The following is a 25,860-nucleotide window of genomic DNA, read 5'->3' on the forward strand; positions in this document are numbered from 1 at the left end:
TACACAAGTAACTTAATTAAATCGGGATTTTTTACAAAAAATAGTGGGAAAAGATAAACGTACTATGTAGCTTACAATTGAATAAAAGCTCTTTTGCAGTGACAAATATCATACACGTTTGTAAAGCTTTGGTAAAATAAAAAATTTAAAGTCGTTTTAAAAGTTTACTGATTGCACATTAAACTAAAACTATGCAAAATTTCGTTTGATGATGCGGAACGTTTTCTCTGTTTTATGATTCCTTTAGAATAAAAACAGTTCGCTCAGTTTCAGTTCCTGTTCCCCTTCCCGTCCAAACAACAGTAAAACTGTGTTCTTACTTTAAATAAAATCTGTCGTGAAATCATGTCAAGTGAGTAAGCAAAAATGTCAACACTTTTTGTGTTTAGTGGATATGTTAGTCATGTTTATGTCATTATGTCTGTAGCTGCAAATAAAAAAAGGATTTTTTAAAAAGTTACAGTTGCATTTGTTATCGTTACGTTACCCTATCTTCATTAATGTTTAAACATTCCTTCAATTCAGATGCGTTTACTATTTTTGTGGTTTGGCTAAATGTGTTGGAAAGCAACAGAATTTTACAGCATATAAAACTCCATTTATGCAATATTAAAATTCTAATTAATCTTAGAACATTGTGGAAATGATATTGATGGAAAACCTTGCTTATAATTTTGCAGAACATAACATTCGTTTTGTGAGTGGAAACCCAGCCAAGAATATATATTTTGGTTCGTCGAATACTTACATCCACCAACATGGACCGGGTGGAAAAGTCACCTCTTCTGTGTTGGATGACAGGGGGATGCCCCGTGATATAACAGGAATACCTCGTAAGTAATTGACATTTTGTTCGTGAAATTCAACATTTATCAATTGTAACGACAATAATGTGTATAACGTACTTTGTATAAATATCGGCGCCAGGTTAAAGCATTTACATCTAGACCTCATTCTGGAAAAACGCCTGACGGAAAATCTTCAAAAACAGATTTCTTATCTCTTATTTCAATATTTTTTAAACCAAGTGGTCTATAATGTTTAACATAATACAATATCAACATCCACAACAGCGTAAATTCAATGGTGAACCACTCAATAATACCAGTAAGATGGTGAACAAAAGTGAAGGAATTGCCTAAGAAAATTTTGACTGAAACTTCATTCTTTCTAATAAAATCAAAACTTTAACAATTTAAACAACTTACTTGATTTTCTCAGTATTAGTATAAAAGCCCAGGCAATGCAAGCTTCATATCATGTATTACCACTTCATGTTATTGTCTGTTAAAATAAAACTACTAAAATTTTTGCTCAATTTGATGCAATGGATGTACCTTAGTCACAATATATCCTGTGAAACCACTGAGCTCCTGTAGCTCAGTTGGTAGAGCATTGGGCCTTGTTAGCCCAGGGTCAGGAGTTTAAACCTCACCAGGAGCTTGATTTTTCAAATCTTACTGACTTGTCAGGAAAAAGTGGCTGATCCAACTAGGCTGCAATGCCTGGGCTTCCAAGACTGTAAACCTAATGATTGATTTAATGGATGTTGGATAATTCTGTTTGTGCTTAAATTAGTGGGACTTCAACATAAATTGCTACCAGACTCGAGTATTTACTGTTAACTTTTCAAATATTTTTGTATTCACCACCACAGATTCATCAAATATTTATTAAAACCTCAATGTTTTCAGACTTTAAAAAGGTTGAGAATCAGTTCAATATAGTTGGTGGGAATCTTGGAAACATGGCCATCCAAAATGCTGGAACAACCAACTTTAACCAGAATGTTAATAGTAAGTTTGTTAGGAATTGGTGTGGATAAACTTGCTTCATAAATTATTGTATTGTCTGCAAATTCCTTTGGTATACATTTTAATTTTTTTATATGTAATAGCCATGACCCTTGTGTGAAAAAATATATGCAGCAAGAATGCTGTAATTGCCATTGTATTTTTAAAAAGTTTAGATACCGGTTAGTTCACCCATCCTAACTTACAAATTGCACAGATTGCAAACTTTTCTTCGGCATCCATATGTTTGTCTCAAAGTAAAACCTTTATTTCTTTACACAGCTTACGAGTCTGGCTCGACCCACAAGAAGATTGACATCAGTGATGGACAATTTGTTGGATCAAATATTGGTGGAACTGCTCGTTACCACAACAAGGACAGCAGTATTAGTGGTAAGTTGTGTCAAATTCAGGACATTTTTGGTATAACATATTAATAAATGATGATGATACCAAATCACTCACAAAGAGTGATTAGCAATCGCTGTCACTGTGACTTATCATAAAGTATGCAGAATATTAATTATGCCTAATTGCATCATCAGTATCAGAGCCACCAAGCAGAACAGGATATTTTATGTTGCTTTATAACATTTTTCCATAAATTATGATGAATTCTGACCATTGTTTAGTTTATTGAACAATCATGAGTAGACGAGAAACATTATTTGGTTAATTTAGTTTGAAAATATTCTAAATCATGACATGCTCTGTGAGGTCATAAAGTGAGTTGTTGCTCAGGGCTTACTGGTGGATCAGGGGCATCCCCTGTTGTATGGGATTACAACGTGGATTCAACTTTGCTCAAAATCTTGAAGGGAGGAATTGAGGTTGAAACCCTGGTTTCTGCGTTGGGTGGAGGATTCAAGCTTGTCGATATTTGCAAAGCAGTCGAACGAACTTCTTCTGATGGAATTCCTGCTCTTTCCAAATCACTGACTACATGCAGCCCCCAAGATTTAGGTAATTCGCATGTACTTGATTTGCTGCAATAAATAAATGAAATTGATGAAACCTCTGGCTTGGTATTAACACAATTTCACACAACTAAAACCAACTATGTTAATTTAAGGTGTATAAAGAGACCAAAGCACTTCGGGGGAAAAGGTTTATCTTAATGCTGATGAACATAATTCAATTTTCGTGTTCCCTGCAACAAAATTGAATCACAAAAATGTTGTTGGTGAAATCATGGAATTAAAAAATGTTGAAAAGCTATTCTGTAAATTTTATTATTTTAATGTTTTTTGTAAATTTTCTCAGTAAAACTGTTGTAAGCAAGTTTTGATGCAAAGCATCTGTTGTTTATTTTAAGCGTATTTTGTTTACAACTACCCAACTATTTCTTGTTATTCAAATAATGTTCCTGTTTGATCTGGTTGGAAACCTACCCAAGCCCTACCAATGTGTTTTATTGAAAAAACAAATCAAACAATGTTGGGGTTCCTGGTAAACATCGCGGACATCAGATCTGATCCACCAATGCAAGCCACATAATTGTTTTAATCAAGGTTTTGTTTCAATTTTTAAACGTTTCTTTCTCCCAATTTATATTTGCATAAACGAATTTCTGTAATTATTTTTCGTTAAATGTCTGTTTAAATTTGTCTTCAACAATAAACTAGATTTTTGTAAAACTTTCACTTGAACAAACAAGTTTGGCTCTATCACCCCCCCTGGTGTGCACGCGTGTTTGTTAATGCATAAAATAGGACCTTGACTTGAAAGAGGTTTCGATTCGTTTTTCGTAAACTTGGATGCTGAAGGTTGCCGGCGTCTGCCCGAAAATACAAAAATATTTCGGCGATTTCAGTCACTTCGTGGCGCCCTTTTTCTATGATACGATAAATCTGTTACTTCAGTTAAACATCTAAAAAATTTTCTTCATAAAATTTTGCTTCTTGTAAAAAAAAACAGTTTTCTGGTGAAAAATGAAAAAAACTTATTCAAAGTGGAGTTATATATCGCATCAAAACGACGTCATCTTCTGCATATTAAATCCACACAGCTGGCAAGTGATCACCCGCGTAATGGCCGGAATATTCTGGTTGGAGGCGGTTTGAGCAGGCTCTTGAGCCTCCAAACCGGAATCCGAGACATAAAATTTTCCATCGATTTTTGAAAAAAACACCAAGGCTAACCCCTTTCCGTTTTTTCCGATTTGGGCCAAAACAAAAATGTCCGGTTTTAGGCTGAAATCGCCGGAATATTCCAGGTTTAAACCGGTTTGGGCCGGTTTCAGCAGATTTCAGCTTCTTTCCATGATGCGATTACTTCAGTAAAATTTCCGCATTCATTATTTTTGAACCTCTTTTTCTTCATAAGTTTTTGTTTCTTATCAATTAAAAAATAATAAAAACGACAATTTGCTGGTGAAAAATGCACAACCTCATTTTGAGTGGAGTTATATTGCGCAACAAAACGACGTCATCATCTGCATATTCACATAACTAGCAACAGATCACTCGCTTAATTACAAAGACAAATACCAGAGAAAAACCACAAAAGAAAGACCTTTGGAGGTCGATATTGCATTAGCATTGTTAACCCCTTCATACAAATCTCCCGCCATAAAATCGTTTAACCAATCAGCAGTGAAACTGGGAAGCCAAGTCTTGGTTCTGACGTCATCGACTCTCATTCCTTGGTTTGAGGAAATCCACTTTGACATGAAGGAAATCCCGGTAAGAAGTTCGACATCTTTTATTCGTGCCACGTGTTCAAGCAAAGTTCCTGGAATCCAATCTTTGTCCTTCGCGTCCTGTTCAAAATGGGGATTTTTGATTAAAAACTGAATCCTGAATATGAGTTTTTTGGAAAAAAACTTTTTCGTTGCATTGGCGCTAATTTGCATAAAACTTTATTTAAATCAGGATTGGTTAAAAAATCCAAAACCAAATCAAACTTTCCCCACCAAATTATGGCAGGGTTCAATCTCGTAGTTGGGAATAATGAAAGTGAGAACTTCAACATCATCAGGGGAGGAACTGCAAGATTCAATGTTCAACCCAACTTCTCTGCATCTCGTTGTGATCATGAAGAAATGAGTTGGGATCGGAGTTTTCTTCTCGCTTTCATCCACAAACTTCCCTTTGCTGAACAGAAACGTTTTTATGTGAGGGAAATTTGAACAAGAACCCGATGCCACCTTGCTTGATTTTTCATAATTTTTTACGACATTTATAATAATACCATGTTATTCTATACATAAATAACCACACGAAACTCACGTTTGCAAAATTTCGGCAGTATCTGCGAGGCCATCGAAATCATAATCAAACACCGGGCCGGATACCACATTAACACCCCCGTACTTCACGGTCCAATTGCTCTGCGATGACGTCATGTAATCCCATACTGAAATTGGCATAGTTAACAATGTTGTACAATGATGATGAAATAAGTGAAAACTGACTTTTTGCGGCATATCTGTACATTGGAACTTGGTTACTTGATATCATGGCGTCGTTCTTCTCCAATCCCGACGAAAGTCCTGGAAATATTGACAATGTTTTTATCAGAAGTTTCCAGGAAAGAAACTTCAGGGTCATTATTTGCTCAAAACAAACAAATCTAATTGTCGTCCTATTTGAATCATGTATTACGTCATAATTATCATATAAACTCTGTCGCCACCTGGTGGGTAAAGATACTTGTTGGAGATTGTCGAGTAGGAAATATCTGAACAAGTTGTCGTGAATTTAATTCCAACTCTCTTGTCATGGCGACTGCAGTAAGGCGAGAAGTCCAAATCATGTTTCTGAGTAAAACAAATACATTTTTACCAAACACATATTAAATTTTGCTGCAATTGTTACATTGTCATTATTTCAGAAATGAATATTTCTCAAACTACAGCTTGCTGCGTCATGCAACCGAACATTACGAAGGTACAGAAGATATCATACGTAAGCTTCGAATACAAATTATATTTCCAACTTACAGATTTATCTGTCAGAGTGTAAGAAACAAAGAATGGCATTTTCTTCAATCTGTCATATGCCGTGACGTAATTTTGCTGAGTCAGCTCACAAAATGCCATGTCATCGGTAAGCTCAGCTTTTCCAGCGGGGAATACCCTCGGTACACCATACAACATTTGCTTGGCTCGGGATGATTGAGCTGCAAGGATAGAATTCGGTCTTTATGGCGAAATTGGAACGAACATTGTGATGTAACAGAAGCGAACGCGGTGGGTGGAAAACTTAAATCCGTTGTTAAACTCATGTGAATGCGGGGACAATAGTCCGTGGTTGAAGAGGTATAACTACATCAAGCGACACCAAGTGTTGACCTTGGATAGTTCGACCTGCTTACTTTCATCCTGGTTGAGGTTCAGGCGTTTATCCGCATCGGTAGAGTCGACTCCCTGCGAAATAAAATCTAACCCTGATGCTCCGGATTACCGACATAACTTTGTATTATAAATCGTTGAAACAAAACATTTTTGGAATTGATTCTTGTTCAACAAACAACATTGTTACGAAACAACGAAGAAGAGTTTAACAAATAGTAATTATTATCTGATTATCAACGTTAACGAGTTCCACACAAACCTCACACGTCGGGCATCCGTACTCCCCTGCTACGTCATCACCTCCAGTGCACGAAGTGGGGGATTCCCCTGCAGGTGTGTCGGGGAGGTCATTCGGGTTCGTCATGACGTAGTTGAGGCGACCTTGTGTCCCGTTGTTTGGGGCGGGGGGAATGTTCATAAGGTCTGAGGAAAACATGGAGGGATGAAGGTTCAACAACTTAAATATTCGTTAAACTTAATTCATCAGCTAAGTAACAACGACCATGAGTACTTCCGCCAACTCATGGTTCCAACATCACCACAACAACCCAACCCTCACCAGTCATAAGATTGTAAACTTCTATGTTCTCAAATGGTTCCGTTGTGTTGAAAGCCCTTTTAAAACCTGGCCCATGGGCAGCGAATAGAGACTGAAAAAGTATTGTGATGTCATAATGCGAAGCGTACATTGCACAACCGTGGACTCACATGCATGCTTTTGTACTCGTTGTCGAACCCGTGAGTCCCTCCAGAGCAACTGGTGTATGACCCCTTGTACCTGAGGGAGGAAGTCACAATGGATTAACTCAGAGAAGTTCTTGTGATGAAAACCACGTGTTAACACAGGTAAGCTCGGAAATATACGAGAAAAGATTTTTAGAATCTTTATCAGTCGATTGATTCTTTTGACTTTTCATCATTTCTAAACAACTTGTTTTCAAACAATTCAAATTCGATCTTCATGTTGTAACTTTTCATCAATCCCGACGAATCTACATCACAATTGTTGTTGTTTACCCTTCGCACAACCATCCGTCGTCCATAGTGAGAAGAACATCCTCAATTCTTCGATTGTTGGCGTAGTGAAATCGTTTCGGGAGATATTCGTACTTGAGGTAAGACTGGAATTTATATTCACAACGGTTGAGAAATGTTGATTTTTATAAATGCTCAAAAGACTAATTATTATAAAATTAACATTTTTACACTAATCCACTGATTTATAAAGATGTGACAACTCTAACAACGATTGATTTGTAACTCACCAACCAGTGTGTCTTTTCGTGCGTACAACGAAGTTTGTTCTGGACTTCTGTTGCGTCATAGAGGGGCCATTGTGACTCATCTTTGCTCTTTCCGACCCTCCCAAACGCCCCCCCTCTCATGTAAACCTCACTCGCATCAACTCCGTAATCCTCGATGCTCGCCTTGCGGTCACACGACAATTGCATCATGCCTGTGAGTGGAGGGTTGTGAGCTAGAGGTTGGAGTTCCAAGCTTGTGACTCACCATGATCAGCCAACACTATCAAGTTCACACATTTATCCAAACCCCTCAATTTCAGTCCGTTCATCAACAGGCCAATGATGTCATCGGCTTCTGCAATTGCTTGGTTGGTTTCTTGGGCGTCGGGGCCGTAACTGTGACCAGCGTGGTCCACAATGTCCATGTACAAGGTTATGAACGTTGGTCTGCTCAGAATAAAAAATAATTTAGCGGAAGAGGTTCCCGATATTCCGCCGGAACAGCGGGAGGTTCCCGACATTTCTCCGGAACAGAGGGAGAGGTTCCCGACATTCCGCCGGAATAGAGGGACAGGTTCCCGACATTCCAAAGGGTTTAAGTTTTGCTCAAACAAAACGGCAACATTACAAAAAATTTAATCTTCAGTTTTTGATTTAGAAATAAAAATTTTCATCACCTTTGATCCTTAGGCATGTCGAGCCAGTCGAATGCTTGGTAGATTCTCTCCTCGTTATCAACGCTCCCATCATATTTATAATAATAATCAGGGTATCTTGTGATGTTGACGTCAGAGCCAGGCCAGAAATAGGTGGCGCTCTTGAGTCCTTGGTTGCTTGCAGTAACCCAGATCTACAAGCAAACATAGAAATCACATAATATAAGATGTTGGTTTTGTTGTCTTTTTCGTATGACACGATATTGTTTTGATTTGCTGTCATTCCTGAGTGCACTCACCATCCCTGAGTGCAATCAACATCCCTAAGTGCATTCAGTGTATCTAAAACGTTACGTAGTTTCTTTATTAAACGACATCTGTGTTTTAACAGAAAAATATTTAAAACAGTTTAGAAGATCAGCGAGACGAATGATGATGAAATTAGCGTGCCGACCCCCCCTCCCTACTCACCGGTTCTCCCCCCCACCAAGCTGGATTGAAACTTTCAGGCGATCCGAGTCTGAATTCTTCCTGTAGTTCGTGATCGTACATCGTGTTATCAATGATGCCATGACTTTCCGGATACAAACCCTGCATAGGGAAATAATCAACAACAAGTAGAAATGTAGGCGGCCATGAATTAATCAAATCAACCGCGTTTTCCGCAGGAAATCTGGTGGTCGACGGATATTCTGGAAAACACTTGAGCAAAGGTCAGTGACCCACAGAATGCGACGTAAATTTACCAACGGTTGAATTCCTATTTGCAATCGAGCGGATGACGTCAATAACTCGATTCTCAAACAATGGATCAAGAACTCGCAAACATCCGCATGAGATGTTTGTCGAACGACGCGAACGCGCGCGATCTATGGGGGGGGGAGTTAATGCATTACTTACCGTTGCAATGCTGTAGTGGTTGGGGAATGTCTTGGTTGGATAAACGGACCTCATGTATGGAGCGTGAACCCCGCATGAAGCTGTGAACAAACAAAAAGTTCGAGTGTTTGAAATACAACAATGGGGGACAGGGGCACGGGGATCAACAAATATTGAGATTAATAGCTAAGTGAAGCAGGGTTTTTAATGACACCAAGTTATAAATCAACTATTAATTGAAGGTTCGTGAATCAATTAAATTTTGTGTCCGTTCTTGTCGAGTATTTTGCAAAACACTTTTTACACATGTTTGTGATATTAGCGAAAAAAAAATGTTTGCAAAATATGAAACAAACACTTAATTAAGCATTCAAACTTGGCCCGACCATAAATTTGGAGTTAAAGTTCAAACAGTTTACCGAGTTTATGAATATTTGGACTGAACTCTCTGTAAAGATATTCCGCTTTGAAGCCATCGATTGAAAACAAAAGCAACGGAGGAAAATCGAATCTACAACAATATTAACTGGTTAACATAGAAACAATATGTGAGAGCAACCATGAATTCTCACCCTTCAGGACATTGCATCTCACTTTCTGGTGTGCAAGGCTCGTCAACCCAAGGCGGCAAATCTGCGAAAAGTGCCAGTTATCCTTGTTTAAACTGGGCGTCAACTTTCATAAAAGGCAAACATCATTAAGTCTTACTTAGACATGTTTCCTGGTAGTCAGCGCAGCAATTCCCAGCATCAACACAAGCAGTTGTGCAATCACATCTTGACCTTGTCACATTACATTCACCCTTGCACAAATATTTCTCATCTACACACAAGAACAGATACTAGGTAAAAAACTTGGTTTAAAACTTTAAAAAACGCGCAAGGTTAAATTACTGGTTCAGTTTTGAACATCCCCCCCCCCTACCTTTGTCACACAACTCGACGAAGTCATCGCAACAATTCCCGTAAGTTGTGCAAGAAGAATCACAATAACACGTCGCCTCACTCGGCGAATCCTCTTCGTTACATCTGTTCTCACAAGTTGCTGGAAATATCATAAACTTACAAAAACTAAATTAGCAAAGTAAATTTCTTCACAAAATAAGCCACATATATAATGTATAGAAAACAACAGTAGTAGTTAATTATTTCTATTCTGGATCAAGTTCTAGTTTTGCTTAAATAAATATCATTACCAACGTTAGTGCGGAGGTCGATGCTTTTTAAACACTCGAAACCCGAATTTAAAATAAATCTTTTTTGGGATCTTTATCTGTAACTTGAAGCCAACTTACAAATCAAGTTACAAACAGAATCGAAATCATCGCAACAATTTCCAAAACTTGCACAGGATGAATCGCAGTAACAATTTCCGAAACCATCATGTTGTTCGTCGCATCTCGCATTGCAAGAATCTGACAAAGGAAATGTTCTTTTAATAATATGACGTCACAACAGTTTGTAGTGAGGTCATATACAAAAAATCCGTTTCCTTAAGTGCATGTCAGTAATCGTGAACACAATATAAAAGTCAGTGGTTTGTCACGAATATGAACCAATTGGTCAAAATGTTGGCAACTTTAAGTGACACTTGAAGTTGGTTCAATTTATTTTGTGAAACATGGAAGCGAGATTCGACAATGACATGATTTCTATGTTGAAGTGGAAAAGTAAAACATTAACCTGGAAAACGGATTCCCTCAAGTGTTAAAACAATGAACGCCATAAATTTAAATTAAATGCGACCTTTGACCATTGAACCCACCTGGCGATAGACAGTGTGTGACGTAATCCTCGCAACAGTTCCCATACTTTCTACATTGTTCATTACACTGGCATTCATCATTAGGGTTGTAAGATGAATCACAACGCCCTTCACAAGTGGTAACAGCTGTTGTTCCGTTGTCACTCTTTCCTAAAATATAAATATTTTCTAACGCAAATTAAGTCGAGAGCTTTGTGGTCAATTTCTACTCCATATTCTTTTTTCTTAGATTTTAGTTCAAAGATGGCATTCTAAAGCAACACACACCGCATTGTTCCACATAATCTTCACAACAATTGTCTGATGACGTACAAGTGACGTCACAATGGCAATAAGCGCCCGGTGGGAAGGACGTCTCGTTGCAACGCCCGACGCAATATTCCGAAAAATTTATATTGTTTTTTTTTTAGGAGGGGGGGGGAGATAATAAAGATGGGGGGAATAAAAATTAAATATAAGAAAAATACAACGATGATAAAAATGCTGTTATTTGTTGGGGGTTTCAATAAATTTTCACAAACACATGAGTAAATTATCTGAGTTTTAATAAAACCAAAAGATATTTACATACAAACGTTTGTTAAGTTGTTTTGCAAAACCTAGCATGCAAATAAAACTTGAAAATTTAAATCTGTTTCCGTAACACTTACGTGAGTCAATGCAAACAGCTTGATGATCAGAACAACAGGTTCCATTATCAACACAATCCCCGTCACAGTGGCAAGTGTTGGATTCATTCCGTGCCGCCCAACACCGGTTTAAACATGAATCTAAAATAAGGAGACATGATTGGTTAAAGATGAGGGCGTGGCATGGGCGAGTATATAGTTAGCAGTGATGATTTCGTCCATTTGTAACAAGTCACAACAGTTCGAAACATCAGATGGTATTTGGAAAGTTTTGATAAAGTATTAAATAATGTCTCAAATTATCTTTAAACTTTCAACCTTATCCAAGTATCACAGAATTAACAGAAGATCTGTAATGTGGACAGGATAAGAGATTTTATCAAGCAATGTGATGACGTAGCCCTAATTCTCCGGTATAAAACCAAATTCCCTTCAAACGCAAAAGCGCCGATTTCACAAGAATTTGAATCGAGTGAAAAAAAAACATCGGTCGACTGAATAAAAGTCAAGTTTGCAGGCGTGAAATTAACACACATTGACTTAATACATTTGCAGTTGCCTATGTACAAAGTTGAATGGAAAATTCACGTGCAATTAAGTCGTAGTGATATTTCGGGTCAAATTGTTCCGTGTGATAAAACTAGTTCTCGAATATTTCACAAACAAATCAACGCGCGTCGTGTTTACACAATTTGTCAATGTTTGTTGAGCTCCAACCTTGGGACGCGCAGAGAGGGATAAAATCATCGCAGCAATTCCCGTATATCCCGCACTGATAGTTGCACTGACAAAAGTTATTGGGGTCGTAATTATCCAAACAGCGATCCTGGCAAGATGGCGAATCCGTGGCCTTCAAACCTGAAGTGGAACTTTGTCAAATTTTGAGAATTTGTTGCTTTACTATTTAAACATTTGCCAACTACTATGCAACATTGTGCACTTGAGCTTTAATGTTAACCCCGAAATTAACAGAAGAAGGTTTTCTACCAGGTTACCAGCAAGATTCTAGAGGTGGCATTCACTCAAAACTAAAACCTATTCAGTACATTTACCGGTTGATTTGGGAACAGCTCCCCCGTGTGTCGTGACAGCAATCAAAGTAAGACCAACAAGAACCTGCAACAAAAATTACGCAAACTTAAATTTCTTGATCCATTGTTTTGAAACAAACACTGCTGTGTCACAAAGACGCAAAATTTACATAAATCATAAAAACACACGTGGCCAAAACCTTACTTTCAAAGTCGCCATTTAAAAATGTTCCGCCGTCCTTTCCATTAGCAAACAACTGCAAACTATTTAATTCATCTGACGTATTTATTGCGTGGCTTTCAATTATTAACTTGAGCCTTTTTTGTGGCTTGTTCATGTTGTTCGAAGTAGGTTTAAAAACACCCACAAATCACTGCGGTGTGTCGAGTATTTCAAATGCATGAAGCGGAACAAAGTCCTGGCAAAGGAAACGCGATAACTTAAAACTGGCAGTTTTGTTCCAACATCACAAGATCACGTATTTCAACATATACGAATATACAAGTCGGTTGGAATGCTACTTTCCATCCCAAACAACTTGACTGTGAATAGATTTTATGAATGCAAATCCACGTTATTTGTCATCTTTTGTTTATTTAATGTTTTTTAGGGGGACGAAATTAACACGAACAGAGCTGGACTATTTATAGAAATACTGCATACGGTGTGCGACGAGACTGTTTATACAAGTGGCAATTACTATTCAACACAAATAATCCTCAACAACAGAGACAAGAGCATTGTAATGCAAGTACAGTGTAACTGTGCGGACCCGGATGTTTTAGGGGAGAGAAAGTCAATTACAAACTCATCAGTAAACAGTGGAAGACGAGTTTTAATCCGGATCGCCGCGGTAGCTTTATCCGGGTCGGAGGACGCTGATCCTATCCATGCAGGAAAGAAGGTGAGACCTGTTAGGATTTCTATGTCTCTTACGCGCGCGACATTCTCAATAACAACTGAAGGCATCCATTGTCCGGGTTTCGAGTTGTTCTGAAAAGTTGTTTCGAAAAGTTTTAAAAGAAAACCTGGCCTTGTGTGAAATCCCCACCTTGTGACACGGCTCCATCTTGTAGTTGGGGATGACGAAACTAATTACTTCTACGTCATCAGGTGATGACGCACAAGTTGATATTTTCTCTTGCTTTTTTATACATCGCGTAACGATGACGTAATAATGGGTCGGCATTAATAAGTTGGTGAAGTTTCCAAAGCTGGAAAAATTAAAAATAAATAAATTTAATCCATGCGGACTTCCAGGTTTAAAATGTTAAAAAACTGAGGATTGTTAAAATATCCGTGACTCAATTTCCACCCACACTTTTCACGACCAGCGAAAATGTGCAGCAATTTTCGACTACATTTAGTCAAGGTTGGTGCTGATGGGACAAACAAATAAAACAGGTTTTATTTAAAATATTATTTTCAAACCGTTCCAGTGTTTCCATCCGATCAAATTTCCCATCGTAGTCGTAATCGTAAACAAGTCCAACCATGACGTAAATTTCACCACGAGATTTCGCCCACAAACCCAACGATGACGTCATATACTTCCAAACTACAAATTGCTCAACATTATTGCAAACATCTTCATTAAGTTTACGTTTTTTTGGTATAAACGTTAATTATTACTATGTGCGACATCCACCAGGTTTGTAAACTTACTTTCCAACGAATATTCCCGCATTGGAATTTCGTTGCTTCGGATTTTCGCTTCCTCTGGATGAGAAGAAAAAACTAAAAAATATGAGAGATTCGGTCGGAGGAAAAGTGGATTAAAACATTCTGTTACTTGGTTGGAACAAATACGCAAGTGTGACGTCATCGTCCGTTACTTGTGGTGACGTCACGTCACTTAGTTGGAGTGTTGAAACAATCTGTTGAACGAAGAAACGTCCATGACGTCATAGTATCGATGTCATAAAGGTTGACCCGAATAACAAATTTACCTCACTCCGGTCCAGCACAAAATTTGCACTCAAAGATACATTGCGTGACGTATCGTACACTGTGACGTAATCGTGGTGAGTCAGAATGCAAACTGATGAGTCATAATCGGGTAATACGAGGGGGACACCTAGCGGGAAATGTTTTTCCGATTGTTTTTCCGGACCTGGATGGAGAACAGACCGACTCAGAACCACATCAAATCTTTCGTTTGTTAATCAACTTTCCAGACTCCAGAAACATTTTTCTTCAACAATTGATCGAAATATGAATAATATTCCGGTTTTTACCTTTTCTCTTCATGCGACATAACTCAGGGGCGACACCGGGCGGATTCGGGTTTAGTTGGGGAGGAAACCTCATGACGTGATAAAGGGATCCCTTTGTTCCATTGTTTGGTGCAGCTTTAATTTCGAGCAAGTCTGTGACGTAACAATTTATCAGGTAACTATTGTTAGTTTCTAGAAGACCAGACACCAGACACCTGTTAGTAGATTGTAAACCTCGATGTTTTCGAAAGGTTCTGTCGAGTTGAAGTTTTGTTTGAAGCCGGGGCCGTGGGCGGTGAAGAGGGCCTGTGTGTGTTGACAACATTTAAACCACATCTGAAAGTACTCACATAGAAATCAAACTCACATGCATGCTTGAGTATTCGCCATCATAACCGTGTTTACCACCGTCGCATGTTGTGTAACGTCCCTTCTTGCTGAAAAGGTGAATATGAAATTTATTGTTTGACTAAAAGATGGTTCTTTAAATTTGGTTCGGTAAATGTTATAAACATGGTCACGAATCCCCAATATGAATGTTCAGCAAACTATTAATTACTCTGAAACGACGCACAGATCGAAAAGAATAATTTCCTTCAGCTTAAATCTGTCATTTTTACGTTACCTCAAACAAAAGTTTGACAAAGCAAGTATTAAAATACTCAAATAAACACAATGTTGCTTTGTAAGATGTGAAACCTCTAATTTCTCAAACAACATTATAACAGATGACCCACCCTTCGACCAGCCAGGTATCATCCATCAGTATCAGCACGTCTTCTATTCTGTTGTTATTCGCGTAATGGAAACGTTTCGGGAAATCTTCTTTCAAGAATGCCTGAACAAATTTGTAAGAAAATATCTGGAAGGAAGCAAAAAAAATCTGGCAAAACTGACGACATTTTTTCAATTCGTTACTGACGCTGCCAAGCATGATTTGTTATTCAAAACCAATAATATGAATCCAAACCTTGTTTCCTCAATAAACGATATTTTGACGATTAAATATTTACATTTGAATTCAATTCTTGTTAAGAAAGACCTCACAACCCAACAATATGATGTGAATACCTGCCAGTGAGCAACATCCCTTCTACACCTCAACTTCTGATAAACTTCACTTGAATTATATTTCCTTAAATGAACCGGATCAAGGTTGCTTCCCACTCTACCGGCAGCTCCGCTTTTAACGAAATATTCATCCGCGTTTAAACCGAACTCTTCAATACTCGTCATTCGACTACAATTGGCCGGTGACATTCCTGGGAAAGGGAGGATTGAGATTTTCAAAACGAGGTATAAATATTTATTCATAACTTTTAGACCAGAGTAATTTAGCTAATATCAGCGAACCATTCATATGACGTAACTTGGTGATGACGTATTACCATGGTCAGCCAACAACACAAGGTTGACGCAATTGTGTAAGTTTCTGTCGCGGAGTCCATTCATTAAAACCTCGACAACGTCATCAGCTTCTTTCAAAACTTTATTCAACTTTTGGGAGTTGGGTCCGAATTTGTGGCCGGCCGAGTCAAGCATGGAGATGTACAACGTCATAAACGAAGGCCTGGACAAAAAAGTCGGGGTTTTAAACAAACTTCTGACTGAAGGAAAACTTTAGCATCTCATCGTAATCCTAAGGATGTTTAACTACAAAAGATGCAAAACTACAATTTCAATCGAATTGCTTTAAAATTGCAAGAAATATTTCAAATGAAACCAACCTTTGATCCTTAGGCATGTCGAGCCAGTCGAATGCTTGGTAGATTCTCTCCTCGTTATCAACGCTCCCATCATATTTATAATAATAATCAGGGTATCTTGTGATGTTGACGTCAGAGCCAGGCCAGAAATAGGTGGCGCTCTTGAGTCCTTGGTTGCTTGCAGTAACCCAGATCTACAAGCAAACATAGAAATCGTAAATATGCCGTGTTGCTTCACCATTGGAAACGATGGAAAGCGATCGAATGTAGCATTAGTTGTCCTTCCATACTTAAGGACAATTAGAATCCCAGGAAAAAACATCAAGTAAACGAAAACGACCTAAACAAGATCAACCACCGCATACCGAGTGGAAAAACAGTTTGACAAAAACATGGGGTTTTCAGATATCTCAGTTCAGGAGAGTGTGTTTTATTAGGACAACCCAGATTATTTACAACTCTGCATTTCTTAGAAGTCCCCCTGCTTACAGGTTCGCCTTTCCACCAGTAAGGCTGCAAGGATTCCGCCGATCCAAGTCGAAATTCTTTTTTTAGTTCTCGATCGATCATTTTGTTGCCGATTATTCCGCTGCTTTCCGGGTACAAACCCTGAACATAAATAACATTCGTTCGTTGTAACTCGTAACATGCATTGGAATCAGGTGCAAAACATCTTTATACGTATGCATATCGTTGTGTAGTTATAATTGCATGCACAAAACTCACGGTTGCGATTGTGTAATGGTTCGGGAAAGTTGACGTTGGATAAACCGACCTCATATAAGGAACGTGGACCCCGCATGAAGCTGCAAACAAATCACGACAAAACATTTTCTTTTTGAGGTTTTCCGTTAAAATTTTATTTTATGTCAATAACAAATAAACAACAAAATCACACTCAAGTTTACTCTTCATGTTTTTTGAACAAAATATTTTACCAAGTTTGTGGATATTTGGGGTGAAACCCCGGTAGAGATACTCCGATTTAAATCCATCGATTGAAAACAGAATTACGGGGGGAATTTCAAACCTGTAACATATTATTTGTTCTTAATAATCAATCAAAATCGTTATTTTGGCACTTAAGTTTCTGAAGTTCTGATGCAATATGACGACATAACCCTGAAGAAGTCTCGCCGGATGGCTGACGAAACGTCGGTTTCGAATAAATAACTTCAGAAACTTAAGTGCCAGAAGAACGATTTGGATTAATTAGTATGCCTGGCAGCAAAAATAGCAGTATATTATTTGTTCTGTTGAAAATCTTTGCTAACTTTGCGGAACATTTTATATTGGTTTGAAACTTGAAGTTTAATTGTTCGTACCCAGGAGGGCATTTGAGTTCAGTCACATCAGCGCAAGGTTCGTCCTTCCAAGCAGGTTTGTCTGAACAAAAAAAAACATGGCGCAATTTGAGATTTTACCACAAAACAAAGGAGTGATATTTTCAAACAGGATATTGTCACACGGCCCGTAGATTACCTCACAGCAATTAAATTCCGATGATCACAAAACCATTTTCTGTCCCTTTGAAGTTTTATTAACATTTAAAACGCAAATGCCACAGAAAATTCAATTGCGACAAAATTTTGTGTGAGTCATTAACTGCTCGTGACGGCATTTAATTCCACAAAATAAAAGGTTCGTGTTGCGCAATGCAGTGGATAAACGTCGACAAATATTATAATTTCCAAGAGAGAAAAGTCGCACTCATCTTTATCTAAACCCACGTTCCAAAAAGTTCATGGCAAAAAAATCATGAAAAATAAATTTTGGGCGTGATGAAATGGTGAAATGAAATTCATCACAATCACTTAAAATATATGTCAATATAACCTAACTTGTTACTTAGACATGTTTCCTGGTAGTCAGCGCAGCAATTCCCAGCATCAACACAAGCAGTTGTGCAATCACATCTTGACCTTGTCACATTACATTCACCCTTGCACAAATATTTCTCCATCTCTACAAAGCAAGTCTGTTTCACACAAAAAATGTCCCACAGCACATTAGACTCACCACACAATGCTTTGTAGTCATGGCAACAATTTTTATATCGTGAACATGCATTGTTGCATTGACACCGATTATTTCGGTTGTATTTTGAATCGCATCTTCCATTACAAGAGAGAGACGTTGTGGGGTTGCGTAGATCTGAAATAAAACGATCTGAATGTAAGCAAAACATGTGCACAAATAAGGCTGGTCCAGGTGAGGCTTGAACCATTATTCCTGGGCACACCGAGTCCCACCCCTTGTACTGATCCACATAAGCTCACTGAACAACGCGGGTTGTGACCAATATACGCTGGTACGCATGCGCACAATACGTCAGACGACCTTCACGTTTACGAAGGTTGGGAAATTCCACCAATCAGACAACGCAGAAACTTACCACACGTGACATTGTAATCACTGCAGCAGTCGTTGTAACGATTACAAGCCGTGTTGCATTGGCACGGGTTATTCCGGTTCAATCCAGAGTTACACCTTCCTCTGCATGACAGTGGAGAGGTTGCATCAGGTTGGGTCCCTTAAGATGTAGCGAATAAAATAATGACCTTGAGAAGATTGTTTGTGAGACAAAGTTGGGAATGAAGTACAGGTGTATATCTGCCTTTTACAGCATACACTTAAAAATGAAATAATCAAGCTCTCAAAACAGTTACCCTGGTATTGTACAGTGAAACCATTTTAACCTTTGGTGGTTTCACTTCAAACATAAACTTACTGCATGTTTGATTATAATCACTGCAGCAATTATTGTACTGCGGACATGCACTGTTACACTGACACACATTGTTCCGATTGTATTTTGAATTGCATCTACCGGTGCATGAAACAGATGTTTCAGACTTAATTGTGCTTGAAGTGTTTCCGACTGTAAAGAAGCCAACATAACAACAAGTTTCACTGCTGAATTGACACAATCTGTGATTTAATGAAACAACAGTTTATTGTGCTTGTTTACCTTCGATTAAACCGCATTCTTGTGAATAATCGTCACAACAATTGCTGTATCTTGTGCATTGTTTGTTACAATGGCAATTGTCCGTCTTATTGTATCGTTGGATGCATCTGTTTCGGCACGAATCTGCAGGTAACTGAATGTTTGATATTTGATCAGAACGCCACAGACAAAATATCTTAGCTTACCTAAGGTGACGCACGCTGGTACGAAATCAGGGCAGCAGTTATTGTACTGACGACATTTTGTGTTGCACTGACATGAGTTGCTGTTATTGTAAGAATCAAAACATCTTCCAACGCATAAATCTGCACTTTCTGTTGAAAAACATTAAAGTTGAGGTGCTTGGCTCTGAAGTGATGTAATTGTTTTTACTGCAATCATTATCCTGAAGGAATTTGTCAAGAAAACAGCCCCGGGTAATTTGTGAAAAGTTTTAGGTTTCGCAAAAACCACCTGCGGTTTACGTCGCGTGTGTTTGAAGGTTATATCAGCATATAGTTTGTGTTGCTTGATAAAAACAACAAAACGAATCTGAACCTTCATTTTTTAAACTTTTTTTAAAATCCGGAAATATTGAGTTTACGACTGAAACTCTTTCTGTTGACGATTTATCTTTTTTGATGAGATTAAGATAAAATCTAAACCTTTTGGCAGAAACTATCGTATATTTAGACGAGGAATTGTTCTTTTATCTTGATTTTAACTTATCTATTTGTAATCTTACCAGTTCGTTGACAACGCCCAAAATGAAATAAGCTAAAAACAGCCAAAGTGACCAAGGCGACAATCTTGAAAACCTACAACAATAATACAACAGGTTACGACTGAAACACATTGACCAAAAAATCCACTTACCGAATCAAAAATCATCTCCACTTTGAAACTAAACCTCGTGACACTGAATCAGAGCGATGTTGGTCTGTAAGAAAACCCCCTTCTTCTCGGCGCGCCAGCTTCGTTGTGAGCACGATTAAATTCTGCAGTTCTTCAGCTATTTTTACCTCTGATCATAATATTCTCGTGTGGGAACGTAGAACCACCAATCGCGTGCGGTCACGTGTAAGCACCTCCTTCATGTCGATTTGCCCCACTCAAAATCTCAAGACCTGGTGGATGTAAAGGTCAACAATGAGGGGGAATGTTTGCCTCTTCATAGACCAAACATTATTTACTTAACAGATCAACTCATTTTCCAATGTTTTCTGTGCGTTCTTAATTCAAATATTGTGGAACAAATTATTCTCGTAACTAAATCTTTATTGTCCATTATTCAAATCCTATGCCTGATTTAAGATGTATTTCACATCATTCTGATATCACAGCAATTGTTGTGTTATTTTCTAACAATAGTGATTGTCTATCTAAACTAATCGAGCATTTGAGTGGCGGTCAGTGACGTAACAGGGGAACATCACGTTCTTGTCTATGATCACAGATCACTGCTTTACAATAACTTGAAAATTTATCCATGAAAGTCTTACCGATGGTCAAAGAGAAGGAAACAGTTTTAAAAACCTGCAAAAAATATTGCACCATGTAACGACCGCATACAAATACATTCACCCAAATCATCTTCAACGTGAAACTAAACCTTGCATCTGGTAGAGTTAAGAAAACTCCTTTCTTTCATGGCAAATGGTCGCGTATTAGAAAAACTACCAGTTGTAGAATCAGACTTGTCCATTGAAGAAGCAATGCATACCAAGTACTTACAAGTTTTTCCGATAACTCATCGAACCCTCCAGGTTTTCCCAGTGAGTGACAATTACCTGAAAAAGAATTTAATTACAAGCAGCCAAGATAAACTCCAACAAAACTTTACATTCCATATTAGGTTCGACCTACTTAAAAAATAAGTTCTAGTAACTCTGCTCGACAAAGAAATTTTAAACCTCCCCCCCGACAGTTGAACTTTCTCCCGCAAGCCCCCCAGAGTTAAATACAACAACTATTCAACAAACACAAAGGGTTTTTCTCGTTTCCGTATCTTTACACCGCGATCATCCACTGCAATTCCAAGACAAACATTGCACCAAGAACGCAACTGGACCGTATCGAAACACGTGACCGAAAGTTCACCGCCATCAAATAAATAAACAAGTTTATCAGACAATGTTCGAGGTTTAAACACAGCTTCCAATTGTGTTGTTCTTTGTGCTTGTTTTCTCCGTCCATTGTTTACTTATGACACAACAATGCAACTCAAACACACGAATGTTGTGCTTGGGGCAAATTTGTGTCACAAAAATCTTACAACAGTGCCCGGAAAGCCAAGTTTGATTTCCACACAGTGGAGCTGGATAGCAACTGATTTTATCCGGAAAAAATATTTCCACCAGCACTAAATTCCCAACGAACTCAATAAACACAAAAGTGACTTCACAATAAAACCCGAATTCTGGAGTTAAAATTAAACCTTTTCCAAACAAAAAGCAGCAGCATCACAAGCAGTAAAAACATAGCAGTATGATTCGGGGTCACCAGAAAATCACTTCTTTCCCCCCCAACCCCACAAATTGCTGATGAACCCGGAGATTCCAGCTTTCTGTTGGCCCGGTTTTTGGCCCAACTTCGGTTCCAGGGACGGAAAAGTGGCGTGGTTCAAAGCGAGGTCGAAAAACAAAGGCTTGCATGGGATTGGCTCAAATGGGGGCGGAAAAGATGACGTCATTATCGGTGTTTTGGGGTTTGGTTTCTTGTTGTTAAGGCCAGACACCACTGGGTCGTCGTTGAAGGTTTCCAGGCGATCCTGAAGCGGCGTCTTTGGTTCCACGGGGGTCTTTGGCCCCTCCTTGACGCCGTCTAGGACCGCAGACGCGTGGACCCGGTATCTGTTGAATGCGATTGCTTCAACCAAGGTCTCGAGTTTGGAAGGAGAAATAAAATCGAATTCGCGAATCGCGTTTTTCTCCACGTTCTGAAACGATTGAATTGAATAATTGGCGTGTTCTAGAACTCTGTCGTACAACGCCATCCCTTCCGCCCACTTCTTCTCAGAAACGAAAGCTTGAGCGACGTAAAAACACCTTAAAAATTCAGGAATATAAAGTTTAATTTGAATAAGTATCAAAATCTCCCAACATACTTTGGGGCAACAAAGACTTTGCATCTGATATTTTCAATATAAGAGCAACCCTAAATCGTTTGTCCTTGTTGATTGTGATATGAATATTTCACCAGGAATTAGACATGATCATTACCAATAAATTAACTTTGGGTTCATTTTGTTTAAACTGAAAGACATTTGGGCAAAAAATACATTTTTGTACGATACAAGTTGTTGCAAAATTACAAAAATAAACAAAAACAGATGAGATCACTTTGGATTATATTTCAAATCCCAAAAGACATCACTGTGGCTCTTTTCTCACCCGCAGAATTCTTTTTAACATGGTCAAATATGCAAAGGACCAGCCATGTTTTTAGGAATTGCCAAATAGTTTACAAGTATTTTTTGCTTTATTGAAGAAAACAAACCTGAAAGCTTGGAAGGATCTCTTTTGTACGTCAATTTCACTTTGTAGATCAACATCTCCGCTCAAACCGGCAAGTTGCAATACCTCAGTGAGGTTTTGTAACACGACATCGTACAAACGAATAAAATCACTCGGTTTTGGTCCCTTCCTACTAGTGGCACCACTACTGCCATCGTCTGGTGGAGAAAACAATTATTTTACACTTTCTGTTTAAACCAAATATTTTTAATGCATTTCTATTTTGTGCTTTAGTGAGATTCCTATCAATTAACTTCATTACAATACATTCGCCATAACTGCTCTCTAGGTGGTATGGCGTTCTAGCAGGTTGGTAACTGCATGCATGCCTTCACATAATAAAACTTCTTACCCGATCCAGTCGTCAACATTGGTGGTGCTTTTGTTTGTAGATCGTGGACCATCAGTAAGTTCCTCTTAATCATTTTTGTCAAACGCAAATAATTTAAGTAAGAACTCAGAAATTGGAGATCTGAAACCTGTTGAGTTGAGCATAAAGATATTAAGCCATAGGTAATGGAAGTGGCAGCCATTTGGAAACTTTAACAACATGCAGTCTTGCTGTTACTAAGTTATGACATGAAGTCCTTTGAATAAATCTAGCACATATTTTGTCAGTGAAGAGTTGAAACACTTAATTGAGACAATATATTATGTTGCTTGCCTTATCTCCACGTTCTTTAGCTTTCGAATGTGGATCAGTTCTCATATCTTCCCTGGTGCATTGCAATGCGTCCTTACACTCTGTTAGTACTTGGTCATACATTTCAATCCGGGCCTCATAATTTTTCTCATCAATTTCACCCAAGTCCTTGTCAAAGTCTTTCACACCAATCAGAAACAATCGAACCTGTAGAGTAAGCTCAACTGACCACAAAATTCATGAAAACAAACTTTTGATGCCTATTTTCCCACAGCTATTCCAATTTATTTTTACACATTTCCTCACAAAAATAACTTACTCAACAATAACAATATATCTCTTGTTTAAATCAAACTATACAGTTGTGTATAAATGCAAAATCAACATTCAAAACTGAATCACATTTATCCACTGTTTGACCAAGCCTGAAAAATTAAAATTTATAAATCCTACTTTGTTGTTTTTTATTCTTATTGTTCTGTTTCTCCAAGAAACTTCACTCATCGAAGCAGCTTTCCTTTCCCTTGATGCCGCAATCAAAGAATCAAGTTTTCCAGCTAACAATGGGTCTTGTCTTCCACTTCCATGGATATGCATCAAGTCATCCATAGCAGATTGATCTCCGATGGTGTAGGCACAATATCTTGACACAACAAAATTTATAAAATGGCATAACATTCGAACATATGAACAAAACTATGCTTCACATTTGCAGAATAATTTTAAGTTTAATCTGCTACTGTAATAATATTCACCGAACGGCAATAAGAACACTCTTACTGAAGTACCTGATGTTCGGATCAATTTCATCCACCATGTTTTTGTAGACAGGTTGTTCTTCTTTGGACATCGCATCACTCAACTTTCCATAAATTGTCTGAGTGTTTCTAAACAGATCTCTGGCTGAAACCCAATTTTTCAACTCAAACTGAAGAATTCCGCTCATATAACAACTATAAGCCTGTGAAAATAAAAAACATGAGAAAATCATCCATTTAACGCAGAGAGTAATAATGGTAAATTAACAAAGAGCAATTTAGCCCAAAATAAAACCCAAAAAACAAGGCTGGATTTTTTTTCTTGATTGAGAAATATAAATTAAATTACGCCATCAATTTCTTCAATTTCTTAGGTATACCTGAGCCTCCAGTTTGGTCCGTGCATCGACTTTATCGCTTTCCTCACACAACTTGTTTAACTCAGCAGCGTGAACGACAGCTTTTCTCATTTTCTCCACCATGTGATGTCGTTTCCTTGGTTCTGATGTAGCCTCCTGCTTGAGATACATCGCCATGCTCCAAGCTCTCTCCGACGTCATCAACAACACCAGCATGTACCTGCAAACATTATGCAATGGTTTCTAAACTTTCCACAGTAGTTGCAACATGTTGTCTTGATAAAGTTAAAACATTTTTTAATCGGATTTGAGCGGATTTTTAATCGAAGTATTTGTGTTGAAAAGTTGGATTCAAAGTTGGGATATAAAATTTCAAAGTAACAATGATTAACTCAAAATAAACAGCGAGAATAGTAACAGTAACCTTGGATCAGTAAAAATTGACTCCGTGATTTTTTTAGGGGTTACCCTCCGTTTTTCTCCCATTCTAAATTTTAGAACTTTCCGTATTCTCTTCAACCTTCTATTGCAATAACCATGGTAACGCTGGTAGTCACCATGTCTCAAGCCATGCTGTGCTTGGGCATCTTTAATAACATGCAACATGTCAAGACTAAATAAAGATGCTTCTTTCTTTAGCAAATCAGTTTCTTCAACGTTTTCTTTGTCAACTGCGTCGTACAATTCGTTTTCTTCATTCGAAATTTCTGTTACACCCGTCATATTGGAATGTACTTAGCCCACAAATATGAAAATCCACTAAATCTGAAAAAACTATTGAAACTTAAATTGAAATTAAAGCATTGCTATGTTGGTCTGCCCAATTTTTGTTTTGCAGGTTCAAGTCACTGCCTGCATAAATATGGCTGTGACTCTTGGACAGCAAAAGTAATAATTTAAACAATTATGAATGCGAAAAGCAAGAAAGCAAAGCCTCCACTGTGAGAAAACTCCACCACGACAGAGCGACAAACCATCAACAACCGTTTATCACCAATTTTTTCGGAAACGCTTGAATAATTCGCATAAAATAGTTTTCGGAAACGCTTAAAATAGGCAAAAGCAATCTTTGATTCACTTTAAATGGCAAAAAAAAACATTTCTAACAAGGGCAATAAACTGTTATGGTGAGATTTAATGAAGGCTCTTTCAATATAACAACAAGTTTAGAAAGAGAGATGCACTTCTTCTCGATGCGCATATGCCAACACAACTTGCAATCATAGAAACAATAAAGTTAAATTGAAATAAGAAATCCTGGAAATCCCATGCACATCGTTCACTTATTTTATTTTCAGGTAAAACTTACATTCGCATATATTGAAGTGTTTCACGTAAAAATATTTCATTTAATGTTTTTAGAAAAATTATTTATTACCTCGGATATAATTTAGGACACGTTACAATATGAAAATATTA

The 25,860-nt window shown here is 37.9% G+C and overlaps 4 protein-coding genes across 4 annotated transcripts; 1 reads left to right on the plus strand and 3 right to left on the minus strand.

Annotated features, from left to right (window-relative positions):
• Positions 1-235: 235 nt before the first annotated feature.
• LOC145911449 (uncharacterized) lies at positions 236-3,463 on the plus strand. The gene is made up of 6 exons (XM_082998781.1): positions 236-352; positions 681-833; positions 1,695-1,796; positions 2,076-2,186; positions 2,535-2,756; positions 2,866-3,463. The coding sequence occupies exons 1-6, from the start codon at positions 346-348 to the stop codon at positions 2,871-2,873; spliced, it is 603 nt and encodes a 200-aa protein (XP_082854907.1). The 5' UTR covers positions 236-345; the 3' UTR covers positions 2,874-3,463.
• Positions 3,464-4,266: 803 nt separating this feature from the next.
• Positions 4,267-12,513, minus strand: LOC145910668 (venom phosphodiesterase 2-like). Its single transcript, XM_082997856.1, has 27 exons — positions 12,499-12,513; positions 12,315-12,378; positions 11,980-12,120; positions 11,284-11,403; positions 10,899-11,014; positions 10,634-10,778; positions 10,164-10,283; positions 9,794-9,913; positions 9,578-9,691; positions 9,442-9,502; positions 9,289-9,380; positions 8,891-8,970; positions 8,462-8,581; positions 8,012-8,184; positions 7,600-7,781; positions 7,356-7,546; positions 7,108-7,211; positions 6,799-6,868; positions 6,650-6,740; positions 6,350-6,513; positions 6,111-6,162; positions 5,737-5,915; positions 5,430-5,553; positions 5,209-5,286; positions 5,024-5,150; positions 4,708-4,888; positions 4,267-4,554 (listed from the first exon to the last, which is right to left on the minus strand). Exons 1-27 carry the CDS (start codon positions 12,511-12,513, stop codon positions 4,267-4,269), a joined length of 3,312 nt encoding a protein of 1,103 aa, XP_082853982.1.
• Positions 12,514-12,869: 356 nt separating this feature from the next.
• On the minus strand, positions 12,870-20,131 carry LOC145911144 (venom phosphodiesterase 2-like). The gene is made up of 25 exons (XM_082998395.1): positions 20,043-20,131; positions 19,912-19,984; positions 19,373-19,501; positions 19,188-19,310; positions 18,948-19,097; positions 18,612-18,749; positions 18,236-18,370; positions 18,065-18,181; positions 17,542-17,602; positions 17,155-17,246; positions 16,943-17,022; positions 16,706-16,825; positions 16,238-16,410; positions 15,899-16,080; positions 15,582-15,772; positions 15,248-15,348; positions 14,878-14,947; positions 14,726-14,816; positions 14,532-14,663; positions 14,244-14,407; positions 14,087-14,171; positions 13,960-14,031; positions 13,726-13,852; positions 13,346-13,508; positions 12,870-13,287 (listed from the first exon to the last, which is right to left on the minus strand). Exons 1-25 carry the CDS (start codon positions 20,055-20,057, stop codon positions 12,994-12,996), a joined length of 3,078 nt encoding a protein of 1,025 aa, XP_082854521.1. The 5' UTR covers positions 20,058-20,131; the 3' UTR covers positions 12,870-12,993.
• A 1,042-nt stretch (positions 20,132-21,173) lies between these two features.
• LOC145911146 (signal recognition particle subunit SRP68-like) lies at positions 21,174-25,211 on the minus strand. Its single transcript, XM_082998397.1, has 8 exons — positions 24,866-25,211; positions 24,463-24,661; positions 24,113-24,285; positions 23,778-23,967; positions 23,346-23,531; positions 23,034-23,160; positions 22,665-22,839; positions 21,174-22,213 (listed from the first exon to the last, which is right to left on the minus strand). The coding sequence occupies exons 1-8, from the start codon at positions 25,162-25,164 to the stop codon at positions 21,676-21,678; spliced, it is 1,887 nt and encodes a 628-aa protein (XP_082854523.1). The 5' UTR covers positions 25,165-25,211; the 3' UTR covers positions 21,174-21,675.
• Positions 25,212-25,860: the final 649 nt, after the last annotated feature.

This window comes from Ascidia mentula, chromosome 8, assembly GCF_947561715.1.
Source record: "Ascidia mentula chromosome 8, kaAscMent1.1, whole genome shotgun sequence".
Lineage (NCBI taxonomy): Eukaryota > Metazoa > Chordata > Ascidiacea > Phlebobranchia > Ascidiidae > Ascidia > Ascidia mentula.